Source organism: Callithrix jacchus, chromosome 5 (genome assembly GCF_049354715.1).
Source record: "Callithrix jacchus isolate 240 chromosome 5, calJac240_pri, whole genome shotgun sequence".
NCBI classification, from domain to species: domain Eukaryota; kingdom Metazoa; phylum Chordata; class Mammalia; order Primates; family Cebidae; genus Callithrix; species Callithrix jacchus.
In genome coordinates, this window is record NC_133506.1 from 96,789,448 (window position 1) to 96,811,268 (window position 21,821).

Consider the following 21,821-nt stretch of genomic DNA (forward strand, 5'->3'; position numbering starts at 1 on the left):
AGCCTCCTGAGTAGCTGGGACTACAGACGCACACCACTATGCCCAGCTAATTTTTGTATTTTTAGTAGAGACAGGGTTTCACCATGTTGGTCAGGATGGTCTCGATCTCTTGACCTCATGATCCACCCGCCTCGGCCTCCCAAAGTGCTGGCTGGGATTACAGGCATGAGCCACTGTGCCCGGCCTTAGATTATCTTTTAAAGAGACAAAAAATAAAAGATTTTACATCTGTGAAACTAAAACTTATTTCTTGTGTAGATTCATCTGGTTTTCATATTCTTTTGGACTAAAGAATTTCCTTTATCATTTCTTGCAGTGCAGGCCTGCAGGCAATGAATTCCCTCAACTTCTATTTGTCTGAAAAAGTGTATTTCACTTTCATTTTTTAAAGATATTTTTGCAGATAAAAATCTGTCAACCTAGAATTCTATTTTTTCCTTTCAGCATTTTAAAGGTGTCACTCTATTATTTGTGGGCTTGCAGTTTTTGTCAAGATTCCTATTGTCATTCTTATCTTTGTTCCTTTTCATGTAATATTTATTTTCCTGGCTTCCTTTAAGATTTTTTTCTTTTTCATTTTTTTTCTTTTTTTTTTGAGATGGAGTTTCACTCCAACACCCAGGCTGGAGTGCAGTGGCACGATCTCGGCTCACTGCAACCTCCTCTTCCCAGGTTCAAGTGATTCTCCTGCCTCAGCCTCCCAAGTAGCTGGGACTACAGGCACCTACCACCATGCCTGGCTACTTTTCTGTATTTTTAGTAGAGATGGGATTTCACCATGTTGCCCAGACTGATCTCAAACTCCTGACCTCCAGTGATTCACCTGCCTCAGTCTCCCAAAGAGCTGGGATTACAGGTGTGAGCCACTGCACCTGGCCCTTAAGATTTTTTTCTTATATTTGGTTTTCAGGACTTTGACCATAATGTGCCTAAATATGTTTTCTTTGTATTCATCCTACTTGGTATTTTTTGAGCTTCTTGATCTGTGCTTATCAAATCTTTGGTTAATTTTGTAAAAATATGACTTCTGACCCATGTCATCCCTCTACTCCTGGGACACCAAATACAAGTACAGTTGACCCTTGAACAACACGTGTTTGAACTGCATGGGTCCACTTATATATGGATTTTTTTCAATAAATCTCTCCTGCCTCCCCTTCTATTATACTACTTCCACTATCTCTGCTACCTTTGAGACAGGAAGACCAAGCAAGACCCTCCTGTTCCTCCTCAGCCTACTCAAAGTGAAGATAATGGTGATGAAGACCTTTATGAGGATCCACTTCCACTTTAGTAGTAAATACATTTCTTATGACTTTCTTAATATAAGTTTCATTTCTCTAGATTATAATACAGTACATAAGACATAACATACAAAATATGTATTAACTGATTTGTAAGGTTTCCAGTCAACAATAGTTAATCAGCAGTTACATTATATGTAAATTTTCAACTGCGTGCGGAGTTGGTGTCCCTAATCCCTGTGTTGTTCAAGGGTCAACTGTATGGCCTACCATTTGATATTGTACTACAGTTCTTGGATGCAATTTTGTTTTTCAATTTGGATAGTTTCTTTTCACCAACTGTCAAGTTCACAAATGTATTCTTCTGCATGTCTAGTCTGTTAAGCCCAAATAATTATCTGTCATGTTTTAAATTTTTATCATTTCCATTTGATTCTTTATTGTTTCCACCTCTCTGCTGAAGACATTGAAGGAATCTTTTCTGGAGACACCAATAAGCTCATGGGAAGTTCTGGCTTTCAGGGTCCTACAAGTTTAAAAAGCTACCTACAGTGCAGCTGCATTGGTTGACGATCTTATCCATAAACACAGATTCTAATCAGTTGCTTAATGCCTTCTTTTCTTTTGTGTGTGTGTGTTTTTTTTTTTTTTTTGAGATGGGGTCTCACTCTGTCACCAGGCTGGAGTGCAGTGGTGAAACCTAGGCTCATTGCAACCTCTGACTCCCTGGTTCAAGCAATTCTCCTGCCTCAGCCTCCCAAGTAGCTGGGATTACAGCCACCCGCCACCACACCCAGCGAATTTTTGTATTTTTGGTAGAGACAGGGTTTCATAATGTTGGTCAGGATAGTCTTGATCTCCTGACCTTGTGATCTGCCTGCCTTGGCCTCTCAAAGTGCTGAGATTATAGGGGTGAGCGACCATGCCTGACCCTACTGCCTTATTTTCAAATATGAACAGATATTCAAGGATTAACTATTTCATAACCCTTTATGTGAATGACAAATATGTTAGAAAAAAACTAAAACTCACAATTAAAATTTTTAACAAATATTCAAAGTTTCAAAGAATTAGAAGGTAAAGAAGAGAGTATCTCCCAGAAGATTAAACAAGTAAGAGAAAGGAGGATAGGTGAGACAATTATGAGTATTAGACAACTAACCAAATTTCCTAACAGAAGTTCCAGAAGTAGAAAACAGGGGAGGAAATTATTAGATATAATATAAAAATACTTTTTTGAACAAAAGGACATGAGTTTCCAAGTTAAAAAGACCCAGGGCTGGGCGCGGTGGCTCACGCCTGTAATCCCAGCACTTTGGGAGGCTGAGGTGGGAGGATCACCAGGTCAGGAGTTCGAGACCAGATTGACCAAAATGGTGAAACCCCACCTCTTAAAAAACAAAAGGACCCACATGAAGTACCCAGTATAATAAGAGAAGGCCATACCACAACACAGCACTGTGAATTTTAATACCTAAAAGCTTTTGAAAAAGAAAAAGCAAGCTGCAGTGTCTCAAGGCCAGTTGTCCTGGTGCTTGAGGAAGGCTACCCGTTTGAGGCCAGGTTGGGAAACATAAGAACCTCTCATTCATTTAAAAAAAATCATCATCATGGACTGGGACCTTCAATAGCAATATATGAAAATAAAACCTTGGCTGGGCGTGGTGGCTCACAACTGTAATCCTGGCACTTTGAGAGGCTGAGGCGGGTAGATCACGAGGTCAAGAGATCGAGACCATCCTGGCCAACGTGGTAAAACCCTGTCTCCACTAAAAATACAAAAATTAGTGGGGTGTGGTGGCACAAGCCTGTAGTCCCAGCTACTCGGGAGACCAAGGCAAGAGAACTGCTTGACTCTGGGAGGCGGAGGTAGCAGTGAGCTGAGATTGTGCCACTGCACTCCAGCCTGGCAACAGAGTTTAACTGTTTAATTAAAAAAAAAAAAACAAAAAAACCCCTCTATATTCAGAAAGAAAATGATTTCTAAGCTGGAATTGTAAAAGCCAAAATATTAATCAAATTTGAGACAGAATAGACATTTTCAGATGTGCAACAATTTGTCCTCCAGGTCCCTTGTTTAGGAAACTACTTAAGAATATGGTTCATAAAAACAAGGCAGTAAACGAAGAAAGAGAAAGCCATGGAGGCTAGGCATGGTGGCTCATGCCCATAAACCCAGCACTTTGGGTGGCCAAGGTGGGAGGATCACTTGAAGCCAGCCTGGCCAACATGGTGAAACCCCGTTCTACGAAAAATACAAAAATTAGCTGGGTGTGGTGGTGTGTCTGTAATCCTAGCTATTTGGGAGGCTGAGGCATGAGAATCATTTGAACCTGGGAGGTGGAGGTTGCAGCGAGCTGAGATCATGCCACTGAACTCCAGCCTGACTGACAGAGCGAGACTGTGTCTCAAAAAAAAAAAAAAAACCTCCCAGCACTTTGGGAGGTCAAGGAGGGTGATCTCGAGGTCAGGAGTTAGAGACCAGCCTGGCCAACATGGTGAAACCCCATCTCTATTAAAAATACAAAAAATTAGCTGGGCGTGTTGGCAAGCACCTGTAATCCCAGCTACCTGGGAAGCTGAGGCAGGAGAATCACTTGAACCAGGGAGGCGGAGGTTGCAGTGAGCCGAGATCGTGCCATTGCACTCCAGCCTGGGCAACAGTGTGAGACTCCATCTCAAACAAACAAAAAAACAAAATAAAGAGGAAGTCATGGACTCCCACCATGGGGTACTTATCCTAGGACAGATGGGAATCTGGGGATCTGCAGAGTGAGGCAGAGAAGCTTCTATGCAACTGCTGTGTGGCAGCAGCCCTTGGCAGCCACCAATTCAGACAGGAGAAAGAGATCTATCTGATCTGAGAGCTCTAGGAAGGGCGTCTGCAATATAAGAACCTGATTTGCTTCCCAGTTTGACAGGTGTTTACCAGATTTGGTGACAAGTCTGGTAACGAGTTAATAATGGTATATAAAAACTAAACAAGGAAAAAAAAACAAGGAAAAAAAAAAACTTTCTACTTGCCCCATTTTTTCCCTGGTTTAGTTTTTGTATACCACTATTAAACTAAACAGGGAATATAAAAATTATACAAGAATATATAGTATATGGCTCTGCTAGGAATATAAACATGACCATAACCATGTAAATACTACTTATTAACTTAATTAGAAATTATGGGGGCTGGGCACGGTGGCTCAAGCCTGTAATCTCAGCACTTTGGGAGGCTGAGGCGGGTGGATCACAAGGTCAAGAAATCGAGACCATCCTGGTCAACATGGTGAAACCCCGTCTCTACTAAAAATACAAAAAATTAGTATTTTTTGGGCATGGTGGCGCATGCCTGTAATCCTGGCTACTCAGGAGGCTGAGGCAGGAGAACTGCCTGAACCCAGGAGGTGGAGGTTGTGGTGAGCTGAGATCGCGCCATTGCACTCCAGCCTGGGTAACGAGTGAAACTCCGTCTCAAAAAAAAAGAAATTATGAAATAATTATATGTAGAATATGTATTTGGGGGCAGGGAAATAAAGGTTAAATCCTCATCAAAGTAGGAGGTGAACAGATAAGGTCCAAAACTAAAAAGTCAGTAACAATGTAAGTAGTAGTTTAAAAATATGGATGTAACCACCCAAATAAACTGACAAAAGATGTCCAAGTAACTGCATCTGCATCTGGAGATACGGAACAAGGTTGAGAGATATGGAGCTGGTTTGCTGTTTTTCTTTATAAGCCTTTTAGTATTGCTTGATTTTTTGAACTGTGTAACTACATTACTATTAAAAATAAATTTTTGAAAATATACCAGGCCTAGCCCAGGGCTATAATGGCTGCTCAATAAAGGGTTATCAAGCTCTGGTTGGATGAGTCCTGGGCCAGGTTCAGCTTCAGTTCCCCAGAGCAATTCTAGGGGACAAGGCCTTGTTGAGAAGCTGGGCATCAGCCACCTCACTAGCCACCTTGGTATAGCTCCTAGAGATCCCCTCCTAACCCAAGTCCAAGACCTCATCCCTGCAACTTACTGTGTTTGTTTCCTTGTCTTTCTCAGTGGACTAAGAAACCCCTGAAAGCTACATGTTGTATTTTTCGTATCTGTTCCTCCAGGAAGAACAGTGCCCACCTCTCAGTGTCCAGCCAGAAGCCTAGAACCTGGCAAGTTCTCAGTGTTCAGCAATTCTTATATATGAATGAAGACAGGACAAGTTTATAGTCCAAAGAGTTCCTCATGAAGGTAAAAGTGTCATGGAAAGGGCGAGGCAGCTGGGTGAAGCCTGTCAAGAAGGTGGCAAGGCCTTGGCCAACAGTCTCCTCTGACCAGCTGTGCAACTCCTCACTCATCTGTGTGCAAGATCTTGTCTCACCTATTGTGGTTCTGTTACCCAGAAGGCCACATGGCCACACCAGGAGCTTCTGTCTTCCCGACACCTGGCCCAATGCACTGCTGTTGCAACCATGGGAAACCCAGAGGGTTCAGGTGATCACTCCAATAAACACTTTCCCACCAAAACCCCAGCTACTTTGGAGGAGCACTGCCACGTGCCAAGCATGCCACCAAGAGCCATATGTGCAGTGACTCATTTAACTCTCACAGAATCCTATGAGTCAGGTGTTGGTCCTCACCTCCCTTCCATTTCACAAGTGGAAGAACTGAGATTTGCAGAAGCTAAGTACCTTTCTGATGTGCTCTTAACCACTATGCTGGAATCCCCAGCAGCTTACTTTTGTTTCCAGTGGTGTCAGAGCTGGGAGAAACTTTTGATGAGAAAGTAAGGCTCAGAAAGGAAGTTTCATTCCTATCTCACCCAGGATGATGGCAGAGCTAGCAGTAGAGCCTGGACTGGAATGCTGTCTCTTGATTTCCGGCCCAGTGCCAGCCCAACCCTGTGCACCAACCCCAGCTTCGACCAACCTATCTGGGAATGACTAGGCAGCAAACAACTCCACAGGGAAGGACAAGAAATGACCTGTCTCCCCGCCCACCCAAGCAGTCATGAGTTGACAGGATGGGAAAGACATCCTCCTACCTTTCCAGCACCACTCTCTCCACTGACAACAATAGACTGGTTGACTGGCTCAATCAGGCTCTTGACATTCCTGTAGGTCTGTTCACCCACAGTGAACACATGGGGCTTCAGTTTCTGCAACATCAAAGAGTAAAAGGTCATGTGAGGGAACGCTTATTTTTCAAGAAGTGGTTGAGCCAATGATGACTGAGCTGGGGAGGCTGCCAATAGCAGTGTTGGGATGCTTCCTCCAGAAAATGATGCCACAGTGTCACACTTTAGAACGCCTATGTTGACTTTAACCTACTCATCTTCTCTCAGCCTAGAACCAGTGCTAGCTTTGACTGGTTTATGACATTAACACTTTATACTCCCATGTTATCTTGCTTTGTCTTATCCTTCTATTCCTTTATATGATTATACTTTGCAATTTGCAAAGTTCTTACAAACTACTTTGAAGTCTGTGCATTAATTGAAAAGACAACCCTGTTTTATAGATGAGGAATGTGAGGTTCAGAGGAGGTAAATAACCTTTCAAGGTCACTCAGCAAGGAAGTATATTCATGTGATTCAAATTCCAAAGCCACTGCTCTCCTTTTCTTCAACAACTATTAATTGTCCTCAATGTACTGGGCATCAATCAAGCTGGATGCCAAGGAAACAGAGGGGACTATAACTTGGCTTTTGCCTTTGAGACAGCAGGGAAGACAGCCAGTGAGATAGGGCTCTCAGAACAGACTTCCCCTGGATTCCAACGACACATTTCATCATGCATGAACTTCTGGAGGGCCAGACCATTAGCACGATGCCTAGCTAGCCCAGACAGCAGTGATTACTTACCCACAGCTTGCCGAGGGAGAAGGCAACTGTTCCATATGATGGAACAGAGCCATCCCTCTCTACACCTGCCCTTGCCCCAGCCACCTATCACCTGGAGGGATACAAAACATCCAACTGTTCTCTCTGCTTCTTATCTCACTTTCTTGAGCCCAACTCCCAAAGTAATTATTCGCCTAGTGGGTTCTGTTCTCAGTCTCACCTCTACCTGGATGAAGAAGCTCTGCAGATTCTCTGCCTGCTATGGTGCTTCAGACTCTTCACAAACAGCCCTGGCTTTCTCGTCTTCCTGCTCTCATCTACTCCCTCCTGCCAGCAAGTTTTCTCTCATCTCTCCTTGAATGTATCATACACTTTTATACCAACAAGCTCATTATCTGTCTGTTCCTTCACCACCCCACCCAAAATAATTTATCCTCTTCTTAGTAAAAAAATAAGTTACTTTCCTCAGTAGAGATAAACATGTGCTGAATTTTCCAGGGCAATCGTTATTGTGTATAATTTCATTATTTTCTAAAAAGGTAGTTCTGTTGGACATGGTGGCTCATGCCTGTTATCCCAGCACTTTGGGAGGCTACAGCAGGTGGATCACTTAAGGTCAGGAGTTTGAGATTAGCCTGGCCAACATGGTGAAACCCCATCTCTACAAAAAATTCAAAAATTAGCTGGGCATGGTGTCAGGCACCTGTAATCCCAGCTACGCAGGAGGCTGAGGCAGAGAATCGCTTCAACCTGGGAAGAGGAGGTTGCAGTGAGTTGAGATCACACTACTGCATTCCAGCCTGGGCGACAGGGTGAGACTATCTCAAAAATGAATAAATAATAAAAATAAAAAGCGAGTTTTAAAAATACAAATATATAATAACTTTATAAATCTTTTATTAAGGCCGGGCGCGGTGGCTCACGCCTGTAATCCCAGCACTTTGGGAGGCCGAGGCGGGTGGATCACGAGGTCAAGAGATCAAGACCATCCTGGTCAACATGGTGAAACCCCTTCTTGACGAAAAATACAAAAAAAAAAAATTAGCTGGGCATGCTGGTGCGTGCCTGTAATCCCAGCTACTTAGGAGGCTGAGGCAGGAGAATTGCCTGAACCCAGGAGGCAGAGGTTGCGGTGAGCTGAGATGGCGCCATTGCACTCTAGCCTGGGTAACAAGAGCGGAACTCCGTCTCAATTTAAAAAAAAAACAAAAAAAAAAAACAACTTTCATTAATAAACTGCAAACAAAAAAATCCTCTGTCTCTAGTTTAGGTTCCAAACTCAAACAGGTATTTATTTCCCGCTTTGTACCTTCTGTCCTGTAGTCAGTTTTTTATGTTTCAAAACTCTGCCAGCTCCTATTGGGCAGGCTGTGGCACCAGTCGACTCTGAATGACCACATGGCTGGTGAATGGATGAGTAAAGACAGGGGAAACTGCAAGGAGGTTTAGGAGCCCTTAGGTCACAGGAAGCAGTGGAGCCTTACCTGGGGCTGAGGTGCAGCATGGTACTCTCTCATTAGCTCGGGCGAGTAGAGCTGAGGAACAGGCTTGAAGGGGTTCAGAGCCACCAGGGTGCAGCCAGCATTGGTGTAGAATGTATCTGCCATGTACCGGGCCTGCAGGCACCTCAGGACTGAGGCAGAGATGCCTTTAGCAAACTCTGGCTCAAATATAGACAAACCACACACACAGACACACATTTCCCTAACAGCCCTCTTTCTGCAATTAGCCAAGAATCATTAAATCCCAGCAGCTCCCTGAAGAACAGATACAAGATCTAATTAAGATGGGCTCCAAATCTGAAGCAAAGCATGCCCCAGGGAGCCCAGGTGCATTTGCCATGCTCCCTCAGGCGGAGGTCTGGAACAGCCCACCTGGCTCCAGATCAGGAGTCCTGCCTACCTCTGTTCTGACCTGGAGAAGCTGCTCTGACTACTCTCATTGCACCTCCAACCTCTTGGAGATGGTACTTTTGAGGAACGGGAGGCCCATACCTGTCTCTAGTGTCACAGGATTCACCTTGGTGAGGTCATCCAGCTTGTATAGCAGGACCTCCCCACCCAGGAACTCCTGCAGGTCTTCACTGAGGGATTCCCTGGCTTGGCCATCAGACCCCAGATTGTGGCCGTTGACCTGGAAGAGATAACATGAAGGCCCTGAGAGCTAGGACTCAGAACAGCTGGCGGCTACAGAAGGGTGAGAACCTGGATAGTAGAAGAACAGGTTTCTGGTACTATAGTCTGGTTGGGTTCAAATTTCAGTTCTGCCTCTTACTAGCCCTGTGAGGCTGGGTAAATTACCCTCTGAGTCATATCTTCTTTATTTGTAAATAAAGGAAAATAAACTCAACTGACAGGATTATTGGGAAGAAAAGCAAGCAGAGATATACAAAGCATTTGGTCAGTGCCTGGCATACAGCATGTACTCAACAAATGCTATCTCTTCTGCCAAGAGCTCCAGCCAAATTCACTTCTAGGCTACTAGCCTTACTGGGCCTGGCAGGGGTGGGGCCCAAAGGGCTGCTATAGGAATGTTGCAAAGGAAAAGAACCATGAGTTAGGCCTTTTTGGGAAGAAACCATTCAGCTTTCGACGTAAAACAGCTGTACCTTCCCAGAGAGGTGGCCTCATGTCTTCATCACCTGCCTTAGCAGCTTAAATTTAGGCTAATGAATTGGTTCTCTTGGCCCGGGTCTACTTGAGAGAAAGCCTGGCTCAGAAGGCTGTCTGAGGTCAAGAATAGGCACCAAGGGAACAGACCCCTTCTCCTTCTCCCCTGCCCATCTTTTTTCTTTTTTAAGAGACACAGTTTCTGCTACCCAGGCTGGAGTGCAGTGGTGTGATCATAGCTCACTGCAGCCTCCAACTCCTGAGCTCAAGTGATCTTTCTGCCTCAGCCTTCCGAGTAGCTGGGACTAGAGGGCATGAGTCACCCTATCTTCCTTTGCCCATCCTTGATGCCATCCTTTCCATATGTAGCATCTCTCCACTTCCTCCCATAGTTCCATTTCTCCTACTGACTCCTTTGGGGATGCAGGAAAGATAGGGTGGGGGTTGAAGATAGGTATCTTGCTGAAATGCGCTTTTGAAGAAAAAGGTCTGTGATACAACAGGTGAATTTCCAATGAAAATGGTGAGCCTAAAATTTCAAACCTCTCAGGGAAACAAGACATGGTGGCAAGATTCCTCCAAAAGGCCCTCCAAAAAATGTTGCCTGTTTTCTGAACTTTGGGCCCACCATAATGCACAGATAGGCTCTTGGCCTCCAGGGTAACTGCTGAGGTCAGAGCACAGCTAGGTTTATACAAATCCCTCTGCTCTAATGAAGGAAAAAACCACCACACAAACCACTCACTGATACAGACACAATTTATGAAGAGTTCTGATCCAACCAGAGAGGTATCTGAGTATAGTGATAAGTACCTGGATTTGAAAGTTAGTTGCCTGGGTTTGAATCCTGATTCTACCTCTTACAGTTATATACTCTTATGTTAATTTCTTAATCTCTTTGTGCCTCAATTCTCCTCATCTGGTCCCTGTAATCCCAACTACTTGCTGAGGCAGAAGGACCACTTGGGCCTAAAAGTTTGAGGCTACAATGAGCTATGATCGTACCACTGCACTCTAGCTCGGGCAACAGAACAAGATCTTGTCTCTAAAGTAAAATAAAAATAGAAAAATTTCCAGCTGGCCATAGTGGCTCAAGCCTGTAATCCCTGCATTTAGACCCTACTCTATAAAAAATGTTTAAAAATTAGGTAGGTGTGGTAATATGTGCCTGTAACCCCAGCTACTCTAGCGGCTGAGGCAGGAGGGTTGTTTCAGCACAGGAGGTTGAGCTATGGTGATACCACTGCAGTCCATACTGGGTGACAAAGACTGTTTCCAATTTTTTAAAGTTCTTATCTGTAAAATGGGATAATGGTACCCACCTCATAGATACTCATAAGCACATAAACACATGAAGGATTTAGAAAGGCCACCTGGAATCTGCCAAAAATAGTTAGCTGTTCTTCTAAAAGTGGCTTTTTATTTATTTATTTTTTTTGGACACAGAGTCTCACTCTATCACCCAGGCTGGAGTGTAGTGGCACAATCTCAGCTCACTGCAACCTCTGCCTCCCAGGTTCAAGTGATTCTAATGCCTTAGGCACCCAAGTAGCTGGGATCACAGGCATGTACCACCATACCTGGCTAATATTTGTATCTTTAGTAGAGTTAGGATTTCAGCATGTTGGCCAGACTGGTCTCAAACTACTGACCTCAGATGATCTGCTGGCCTCAGCCTCCCAAAGTACTGCGATTACAGGCATGAGCCACTGTGCCTGGCCCTATTAAAGAGACAGGGTCTCACGGCTGCATGCAGCAGCTCATGCCTGCAAAAGCACTTTGGGAGGCCGAGGCAGGTGGATCACCTGAGGTCAGGAGTTTGAGACCAGCCTTGTCAACAGACTAAGACCCCCATTGCTAAAATTAAAATTAAAAATAAAAATAAATTGGAGGCTGGGCATGGTGGCTCATGCCTGTAATCCCAGCACTTTGGGAGGCTAAGGTGGGCAGATCACCTGGGGCAGGAACTCGAGACAAGCCTGGTCAACTTGGTGAAACCCCGTCTCTACTAAAAATACAACAATCAGCTGGGTGTGGTGGCACGCACCTGTAATCCCAGTTACTTGGGAGGCTGAAGCAGGAGAATCACTTGAACCCAGGGAGGCGGAGTTTACAGTGAGCCGAGGTGGCGCCATTGCACTCCAGTGTGGGAGACAGAGCAAGAATCTGTCTCAAAAAAAAAAAAAGGGGAAAGTAGAGATAAGCAAAAGGAGCATGAAAATCCAATAGCATACCACCCAGAAATAACCAACATTTTAGAGAATATCATAAATTTTCCCCCTAAATACATATTTTAAAAACACTGAAAAGCATTACACTTTTGTGTTACTTGATTCCATTATACTGATATACTATAAGCAGTCTACTATTTAGACATTGTGGCTTTTTCAATTCTTTTGCAAGTGTAAATGGTTTTATATACACTGACATTTTTATGGCCTTTATGCAGGATCATTTTTGAGAAGCAGGATTGAAGGCTTAAGGGATATGCGTAGTTTTAAGGCCCTTCACATATTATTGCCAAATTAGAAGAGCTGCTTTTAGAGCAGGTGTGGTGGCCCAGTGTATTTTCCAAATTTCTGATAATGTGATCTTGATAAACCATTTAACCTCTTGGAGTCTTATCTCCAAAATGTGGAAATAACAGCACTGTATGTGTGTGTGTGTGTATACATACACACACACACACACACACACACACACACAGACTCTTTCTCAGGTGGAGGTTGTGAGGATTATACAAAATCACACATATAAATGCTTAGTATAATGCCTATTATATAATAAGGGCTCAACACAGAGCAGCTGCTAGTATGGTTATGGTGAACATTACTGCTTCTTTATTACGGGGAAACAAAGTTAAAAAATAAGCAATAAAGCTCAGAGCAGTCAATTGTTTTGCCTGCTTCTCACCTTCAAACCTGTTCCAGGAGCCATGTGGCTGGAAGGTCAAGTGGCAGTGTCTACCATGGCTCCCTTGAAGCTGGCAGGCCCCACACCTGGCTGCTACCTTGCTGAGTCTCAGGCACTTACCTACCCAAGACTCCACTAGACTCCGAGTTCCCTGAGGGCAAGTATCATCTTTATCATCTGCCTCAGCCCAGTGCCTGGCAACACTTAGTAAAATAAAAATTCAGCAAATACGTACTGGCACTCTCTCTGGACCAGGAGCTACACATGAAGGATGATATGCGTATGGGATAGAGCTCCACCATACAGGGCGATTTGGAATCCTACAGGCCTGGGGCAACAGTAGCCTTTTCAGAGAGGCAGAGATGTGAAGATCATGCACACCATGACCCACTAATCAGAATTCTTATATTTCCCCATAGATAGTCTCCTACATTTTTGTACAGGCTGACCTCTTTTCCTGGAGTGCTTATTTTCCTTCTCCACATGCCTAATTCTTTCTCGTTCTTTAAGGCTGAGCTTCAAGGAAGACATGCTTTTGCAAGCCCCAGGCTTCTACTATGTCTCAACAATTCAGATGGCTGGGACATCTCTCAGGACTTCCTCTGTAGAATCCCCAAAGTGTCCTAAGGATTCCTTTATTCATCCCACCTTACCTATCCCAAAGAAAGGAGCTAAAAACCACAAGACAAGTTGAAATTTGGTATCAGCAAGAGCTTCTTGATGATGAGTAAAAGGCACTGGAGAAACAATTTGAGGAGGGAAAAGAAAGACCTTTAAGGGGGCTCTCCCCTTCTTCCAGGTTAGGGCTAGCAAAAGATGCTGCAGGTGCTTGAGGGCCTGGGTTATCGAAGGTTGAGGTAACACCTGCTGGAGCATCCTCCTTCAATGTAGTCAGCCAGGGTTCTGGGTTATAGGAAGTACAAGCAGTACTATCCACCTAGTCATGGGACCATGTGCTGGGGTATGGTGCCAACAAAGGGCTCAGTACTGGAGGAATCTCAAATAAGTCTCTCTAGAGCCTGTGGCATGAGAGAGAAGAAAAGGACAACACACAGGTGAGGGCTTTTCTGGGGTGACTCACTCACGCCTATTCTTCTCACCAAACAGGAGCAACCAAAATGAGAACCAAGGCAGGCCTGGGCAGAGAATGAGTGTCCTTTCTCTTGCCAATTAGAAGACAGGGGAAACTCTTATGAGAGCCTGGGCCAGTTTTATTACAGGGTTAGGGTTTGGGGTGGGGCTGCAAATCCTCTGGGTCAGTATGCCATGGAAGAGGAACAAGACACTGGGGAGACAGAGAAGCCTTGTGCCCTATCCTCTAGACAGAAATACCCTATTGCAGTGTAGCCAGTTGTTGGTGGGGAGGGGAAGCTGGAGTCATTTCTTGCTGCTCCAGGAAAGGTGTGGTATGGTAGGGAAATCATAGTTCAGCTACTAACTGCGTGTGTGATCCTGGGTCAGCCACATCACCCACCTCAATTTCTTACCTTGAAAATGGGGACAGTTAAATCTGCCTCATAAGGAGTGGTTGTGAAGGTCAGTGAGATTGTGGTTTGACAGCACTACACTACCGAGACCAGCATGGCGGGAGAGACCCCCACCCAGGCGGTGCTGAAGGCATTAAGAAGCAGACGCCCAGGCCAGGAGCGGTGGCTCACGCCTGTAATCCCAGCACTTTGGGAGGCCAAGGCGGGTGGATCATGAGGTCAAGAGATCGAGACCATCTTGGTCAACATGGTGAGACCCCGTCTCTACTAAAGATACAAAAAATTAGCTGGGCATGGTGGCGCGTGCCTGTAATCCCAGCTACACGGGAGGCTGAGGCAGGAGAATTGCCTGAACCCAGGAGGCGGAGGTTGCGGTGAGCCGAAATTGCGCCATTGCACTCCAGCCTGGGTCACAAGAGCGAAACTCCGTCTCAAAAAAAAAAAAAAAAAAAAAAAAAAAAGAAGCAGACACCTAGATAAAACGGCAAAATGGGAATATTCAGGGGCCAACAGCCTTCCGAGCTGAGAGCCTCAGGGTGTTAATAGCATTCTGGGCTGAGGCCCTCGAACAGATGCTGACCCACATATTTATTCTCTCTGAACAGGTGACCATTATTAATAAACAGGTGTTCTGTGTTTTCTCATAGAACCAAGATAAACTAGGTAGGTAGCTGGTGCCTGCTTACCACTGATCAAGGACAAACTACAAAGTATTCTCCATGAGGGAGCAACGGGGGCAGGGTCACATACCCCGTGCTTAAAGAATCGTTTTAACCGGTGTATGATATACATATACTGTTTGCTACTTTAGAATGCCCCAAGCAGTTTTCCACTTTGGGGGGTGGGGGCGGTCAGGTTTTCCTTGCCATCCTTATCAGCAAACCATATACTTTAATCATACACTCAGCGTGTCTCAGCAATCATACACTTGGCATTGCTCAGCATCACACAAAGTACAAATCTGAGTATTCACTCAGAGGATAAACAGCAAGCACTACGACTAAGGGTCAATGATCCATTTGGGAGCACTAATCAGGTGAACAGTGTCAACTTCAAGAAGGTGAGGATTTCAGGGAGCTGAATCCATCTGGGAGGTGGGGTGTTGCAAGGCTGTGCCTAAGCCAATCTTTGAAGAATGGTTAAGTGACCCTCAGACTTGGAATTTTCCAGGCCATGGCACCACTCCTAGCAAGGAGATGAGGTGTGCCTGCAACGGATTAACCCTGGTGGAGACTTTTTTGAGGCCCTGAATACATCATCTTTAAAGAACCCAGTGATAGGGACTTCTTTAGAAGCTGGAAAAAGAATAATTCAGGGAGAAAGGGGCATCAGAACTGTGCTGAACACACTGACCCTGGACACTTTCCCATCCAAGGGAAAGCCAGGCAGAGGGCTCCAAAGAACAGTGCTCTTTCAACTGGGAGCTCATCTCAAGCAATAGGTCCAGAGGGGCTGCACAATAGGTTTGGGGTTTGAATCCAGAGCCCAAGGCCCCTGGCACAGATTCCAAGAACTCTCTAAGCCTTCCTCTGTTTCCTCGTTTACAAAATGGAATAATAATATCCAGACCTCACAGGGATAAATGAAGGATGAAAGGGGCTAATACCTGTGAGAGAGCTTTGCAAATATTATGATGCAGCATCAGCCCCCAGCTGGAGTCAAGTGAGATTAGGGGAGTTTTCTCCAGTTCTCCCAGCTCCTGCTCTAGTCGGTTTTGCAGGTTCAAGCCAAGAATTTCTGGAAAGGGTGTGACCACTGTGGGCAGAAGGGAGAAGGTAATGAGTAGATGGAACACCGAATCAAGGCAAGTGGTAACCTGACCACCAGTCCCTCCACCTTCTCAGCCTCAGTTTCTTTCTAGTCATGGAGGACAGTGAGAGGGCAAACGCTGAGAAGGGCTGGGTAATGATCTTGTGAGCCCAGGTGGCTCCGCCCCCAGGTTCCCGGCGGGAACCGGGAATTCCTGGTCCGGGCGACGTGCCACCAAATCCAGCACCGGGATGCCGTTCCGGAAACACCTGGCAAGGGGAGAGTATGTCCTTCCCAGGAAGGTGGACATGACCCGAGCCAAGGGCGCGGCTGCCCAGACGCCTCCCGGGACCGGTCCCCCCCTCCCGGGGTCCTGAGCTGCGCAGGGAGTTTAGACCCCACCCGGGTCGACCCCCTGCCGCCCAGGTGGAAAGGTGGAGGGTGACCAAGAAAGGCCCGAGAGCGGGGCTACCCGCTCGTGAGATACAAGAGGGTCAAACGGAAAAGGGAGAAAGAAGGGAAACAGCGCTTTGGAAGGGGAGGTGGAGACGCCCTTTTCTTCCTCAGCTCTGCGGGGCAAACTGGCCTCCTCTGACCCTTCTGCGTCGCGAGGGCTTCAGATCTGGGCTCGGGATGGCACTCACCGGTCCCACGGCCAGAGCTGCCGTGCGTCAGGCCCCCGCCCAGCCAGACTGGAAAGGCTGACGGGCCGGGTCGGGCGGCGGGAAGAACCAGGGAGGGGAGAGAAGAGGAGGGGCAGGAGCGAGCAGGGAGGAGGGGAAGCTGGGACCGCACCCTCTCGGCTGAGGCACTGGCCGAGTGGCCGGGGGTCGGCCGGCTCCTCCCCAGGGGCGGGGCGCGCACTCGCAGCGCGGGGCGCACGTGGCTCGGTTGGGATGCCGGGTCTGGCCTGTGGGCTCAATCTAGGGTGAGATGTTTTGCCATCCTGGGGTAAAATGAGGATAAAGCGGCAGCTTCCCACGTTCTGGGAAAGCGCGGAAGCATGGTTTCCTGGGCCTTCGGGCGCTCCCAAGGCCGGGGGTCTTTCTGTAAAGGTCGCCGCGGCGGAGTCTTGCGCGGGTCCCGCCGACCCCTTTACCCTGATGGGGCCTCCCGGTGGGGTCTGAGAGGCCGCTGTGAGGTGCATGGCGCGCCGCTTCCTCTCCAGGCGCTCCTCTCAGGGATACAGCCCGAGAGGATCTGACCTGTATCAGCCCAAAGGACATAAGGACAAGAGTGGGTAGCCCAAGGGACACGGGGACGAGCGCCATTACGGGCGGGGACACGGAATCTGCCGGCCCGGAAGCGCAGGCTCCCCGCGTCGGCCGGAAGCGCCTCGCGGGAGGCGGAAGCGGTTGGTGCCGGCGTGGTTTGGCGGGTGCAGGGGGAATCCGGCGGCCGGGCCCACGTAGACCCTCTGCCGGAGTCGCAGGCACCTTTGGAGCAGCACGTGAGGTATACGGGCAGAGTGCGGCCAGATCGGGCGTCTGTCAGGAGAGTTTATTTTTTAAGAGACGGAAGTCTCGCTCTGTCACCCAGGTAGGAGTGCAGTGGTGCGATCTCGGCTCACCCCCTGGGCTGCAGCGATCTCCCGCCTCAGCTTGGCGAGTGGCTGTGATTACAGTCGCGCACCACCAGGCCCAGCTGATTTTTATTTTCTTTTTTTTCTTTTGTAGAGACGGAATCTCACAATGTTCCCTATGCTGATTTCGAACTCCTGGCCTCAAGTGATTCTCGTCCCAAAGCGCTAGGATTACAGACATAAGCCGCTGCTCCCCGCTAGGACTTTTTTATTTTTAAAGGTCAACTGATTTGAGTCGGTTACTGTGAGGTATTGTTGCAGGTTCCAGACAGGCCATAATGCATGCATGCATTCACTTACTTACTCAGTTGATCTTAACCGAGAAGCTCTAGGTTCATGTTTGACCAACAAATGTTTTCTTCCAGTATGCTATTTTTCAGACCATGTGTGGCATTCAGAGGTGTTTTATAGCCCTTAATAAAGGAACAACTAACACTACTGTGTGCTATTCATTTATTCTTAATGCACCCATGGTACCTACTTCCACCCTAACCTGAAAACAGCTGTCTGTAAATAAGGGAAGGACCAGCCTGCGTGGGGATCCAGAAATTACTGCAAGGCTCACGTTTTATACCGAGGCAGTGGATTTAGAGAGGCTCTGAACTGGAACCAAGGCCCCCAACTTCAAAATGTACTTGTAGCCCGCTAGCCTTTGGATTTGCTTTAAACTCATTAGTAAAGTAGAAAATATTGAATATTTCTAATTGAATATTAGAAAATATTCAATTTTCATCAAAGGCTCTTCGTGATACATACTGTGCTCCATAATAGTAATTCCCATCTGCTTATGATGCCATTCTCAAGGTTTATATACCAAATTTGCTTTCTTTTCTTTTTTTTGAGACGGAATTTCATTCACTCTTGTTGCTTAGGCTGGAGTGCAATGGTGCGATCTTGGCTCACTGCAACCTCCGCCTTCCTGGTTCAAGCAATTCTCCTGCCATAGCCTCCTGAGTAGCTGGGATTACACGCGGGTGCTACCACGCTAGGCTAATTTTTATATTTTTAGTAGAGATGGGGTTTCGCCGTGTTGGCCAGGCTGGTCTGGAACTCCTGACCTCAGGTGATCCTCCCACCTCGGCCTCCTGAAGTGCTGGGATTACAGGTGTGAGCCATGCGCCCGGCCCCAAATTCACTTTGTAAGATTATCTTGTACAGGGAATAGTTGAAGCTTTGTAACCCATAATTTCATACTATGAGTATGACAGTTCTAATGCATTAGTGTTAAGCTTATTCGTACAATCCTTGGAAGAGGAATCACAAATCCTAGGTGAAATCATTAGGGCCCAAAGTTCTGCTCTGAAATCTAGGAGTAAGAGTAAAATTAAGCCAGGTATGCTGATTACACAAGAATGTTGCTTTTCACGAATCCATTCCTTTGCTCTTGTTTTCACAGGAAGAAAAAAAATGTCTCAAAAGGAGATGAAGGAAGCTTTTGTCAGTCACCTCAATGGAACCACCGTGCTGGAAATCACCCAGGGATTGTGCTTTCCTGCATTCTGTATCCTGTGCAGAGGATTACTGATCATTTTCTCACAGCACATGTGTTCTTTTTCACATACCTGGAAAACTGGATTCTTCATTGACTTTGTTGTCCTAATAGTTCCCATGGTAGCCACTTTGACCATTTGGGCTTCATTTATTCTCCTTGAGCTTCTCACTGTACTTATCTTTGGGGCAGGGCTGTTCTATCAAATATACCGAAGGAGGACTTGCTATGCCAGAGTTCCTTTCCAGAAAATCCTTGAAAAATTCTTGAACATCAGTGTAGAATCAGAATACATTCCCGCTATCTCCTGTTTCCGTGTAATTACCAGTGCATTTACTGCTATTGCTATTTTGGCTGTGGACTTCCCACTTTTTCCCAGAAGATTTGCCAAAACTGAGCTCTATGGGACAGGAGCAATGGATTTTGGAGTAGGTGGCTTTGTTTTTGGGACTGCAATGGTTTGTCTAGAGATCAGGAGGAGGAAATATATGGAAGGGTCCAAATTGTGTTACTTTACAAACTCATTGTACTCTGTTTGGCCATTGGTCTTCCTAGGAATTGGACGATTAGCCATTGTAAAATCAATAGGCTATCAGGAACATTTAACTGAGTATGGAGTTCACTGGAACTTTTTCTTTACCATAATAGTTGTGAAATTGGTAACACCACTGCTTTTGATTACTTTCCCCCTAAATAAGTCCTGGATTATTGCTCTCAGCATTATCGTATTATACCAGCTAGCCCTTGACTTTACCCCACTAAAGAGGTTAATATTATATGGTACTGATGGTAATGGCACACGGGTTGGTCTATTAAATGCCAACCGCGAAGGAATAATCTCTACCCTGGGGTATGTGGCAATACACATGGCTGGTGTACAAATAGGGTTATATGTGCATAAGAACAGATCACATATCAAAGACTTGATAAAAGTAGCCTGTTGTCTTTTGCTGGCAGCTATTAGCCTCTTTATATCTCTTTATGTAGTTCAAGTAAATGTAGAAGCAGTATCTCGAAGAATGGCAAATTTAGCCTTTTGTATTTGGATAGTTGCTTCTAGCCTGATCCTTCTTAGTAGTTTATTACTGGGTGATGTAATTTTGAGTTTTGCCAAATTTCTAATTAAAGGCGCTCTAGTACCATGTTCTTGGAAACTTATCCAGTCACCTGCTACAAATAAAAAGCATTCAGAATCTCTAGTCCGTGAAACTGAAAGAAGGGAACCCAGTCTTTGTTTAATCACAGCTCTAAACAGAAAACAGTTAATATTTTTCTTGCTGTCAAATATAACAACTGGCCTGATTAACCTGATGGTAGATACATTACACAGCAGTACCTTGTGGGCCTTATTTGTGGTCAATCTCTATATGTTTTCCAACTGTTTTATTGTATATGTACTGTATTTGCAAGATAAGACTATAAAATTTTGGTGATCAGCAGTAGGATATGTAAGTATTTGGGCAATATTTAATGAGGAAGAATATAAATTGTAAAGAAAATGTGTTTTTGGCAACAGTGTTAACCATATTTTATTATAAAATAATAGTAGTGATGCATTATTTTTTTTCCTGGGACAGAGTCTCACTCTGTTGCCCAGGCTGGGGTGTAGTGGCCTGATCTTGGCTCACTGCAACCTCCACCTCCTGGGTTCAAGTGATTCTCCTGCCTCAGCCTTCTGAGTAGCTGGGACTGGAGGTGTGGGCCACCACACCCAGCTAATTTTTGTATTTTTAGTAGAGGTAGGGTTTTGCCATATTGCTCTCAAACTCCTGAATGCAAGTGATCCACCTGCCTCAGCCTCCCAAAGTGCTGGGATTACAGGCATGAACTACCACACTGAGCCAATGCTTAATATTTTAATGTATCTCAACAACAAACCAGGAAGAAACAAAGCCTGTGACTTGTTAGAATGTATGCTATTCTGTATTTTTATTGTATATTGCTTTTACAATAAATGTATATTAATGAAATGTTTATGTTGACATTTCAGTGTAAACTGGATTGTTAATACTTCTTCATTTCTCAATTTAAATTTTTGAGTAAAACCTAGGATTAAAAAGGAAGGGTTTAAAATCAAATACTCCAGTGTGCAGATGGGTGTATAAAAAAAGAAAAATTTTTTAAATGACATACATACTATGAAGTCAGTTAAATGCTCCAAAGAATAGACTGAAGGCTGGGCATAGTGACTCACAACTGTAATCCTAGCACTTTAGGAGGCTGAGGTGGGAGGATCACTTGAGCCCAGGAGTTCAAGACCATTTGGGGAACATAGTGAGACCCTGTTTACAAAAAAATAGACTAATTGAATGTTGTATTATAGTGTATACACATAATAGTTGCGATTATAAGTTTTGCTTTGGGACTAGTTCATCTTTTAGCCTACCCTATGCTAGGGATATAAGAAGCACAGCACAAATTTCCTGACACCTCAGAGCTTGCTATGTAGTGGAGGAAACAAACTTTAAACATCTATTGTAAGATGCTAAGTCATGAAGAAAAAGTATAAGTTGTCAATAATCTCAAATCAAGAACTGACCTAGTAAGGAGTCAAGTTTTCCCCACAGATGGCTCTTCCTTTTGAGCTAGAGCTGATGAGTGGGATGAAGAGTTGTAGTCTTACGTGTCTGGGGATTGGGGGGATAAATGGCAGAGAACATTCTGGATGGAGGAATCCCTCAGTAAAGTCCTAAGTTGGGAGCGCACCAAGCATATCGTGGAACTGAAAGAAGGCTGCACATAGAATAGCATGGGCAGAGGCAGGCAGGGGCCACATCAGGCATCCTCATCTACCATGCTAAGGGTAAGGAGAATCAGTAAGAAATATGAGCGTCATCAAGTACTTAGTCTAATTTAGTAAAACCATGGCTGAGATTTATTTTAAATCTTTTAAAAATAGAGATGGGGTTGCCAGTGCTGGTCTCAATTC

General features: G+C 45.4%; 2 protein-coding genes across 11 annotated transcripts in view; one reads left to right on the top strand and one right to left on the bottom strand.

Annotated features, from left to right (window-relative positions):
* Positions 1–21,821, bottom strand: part of MYO19 (myosin XIX) — a 52,508-nt gene that overhangs the window by 27,343 nt on the left and 3,344 nt on the right. Inside the window, 4 exon segments of the mRNA XM_078373716.1 lie at positions 6,266–6,379; positions 8,548–8,696; positions 9,058–9,196; positions 15,679–15,827. Of these exon segments, the coding sequence (XP_078229842.1) occupies positions 6,266–6,379; positions 8,548–8,696; positions 9,058–9,196; positions 15,679–15,714 (438 nt within the window). The 5' untranslated portion in view covers positions 15,715–15,827.
* Positions 16,684–20,888, top strand: PIGW (phosphatidylinositol glycan anchor biosynthesis class W). Of its 10 annotated transcripts, none has more exons than XR_013535723.1 (3): positions 16,684–16,749; positions 17,498–17,652; positions 18,800–20,888. XR_013535723.1 is itself a non-coding variant. In XM_008996991.5 (3 exons), the coding sequence occupies exon 3, from the start codon at positions 18,811–18,813 to the stop codon at positions 20,323–20,325; it is 1,515 nt and encodes a 504-aa protein (XP_008995239.1). In that variant the 5' UTR covers positions 16,684–16,749; positions 17,498–17,623; positions 18,800–18,810; the 3' UTR covers positions 20,326–20,888. The 10 variants fall into 10 exon arrangements, 6 of the variants coding, with proteins under 6 accessions (XP_008995239.1, XP_008995240.1, XP_008995238.1 ...); XM_008996991.5 differs by having other exon boundaries at positions 17,498–17,623; XR_013535720.1 differs by lacking the exon at positions 16,684–16,749 and adding an exon at positions 17,175–17,360.

Coding starts and splice junctions, on each gene's coding strand:
- PIGW (XM_008996991.5), top strand. CDS start 18,811: ATGTCTCAAAAGGAGATGAAGGAAGCTTTTGTCAGTCACCTCAATGGA.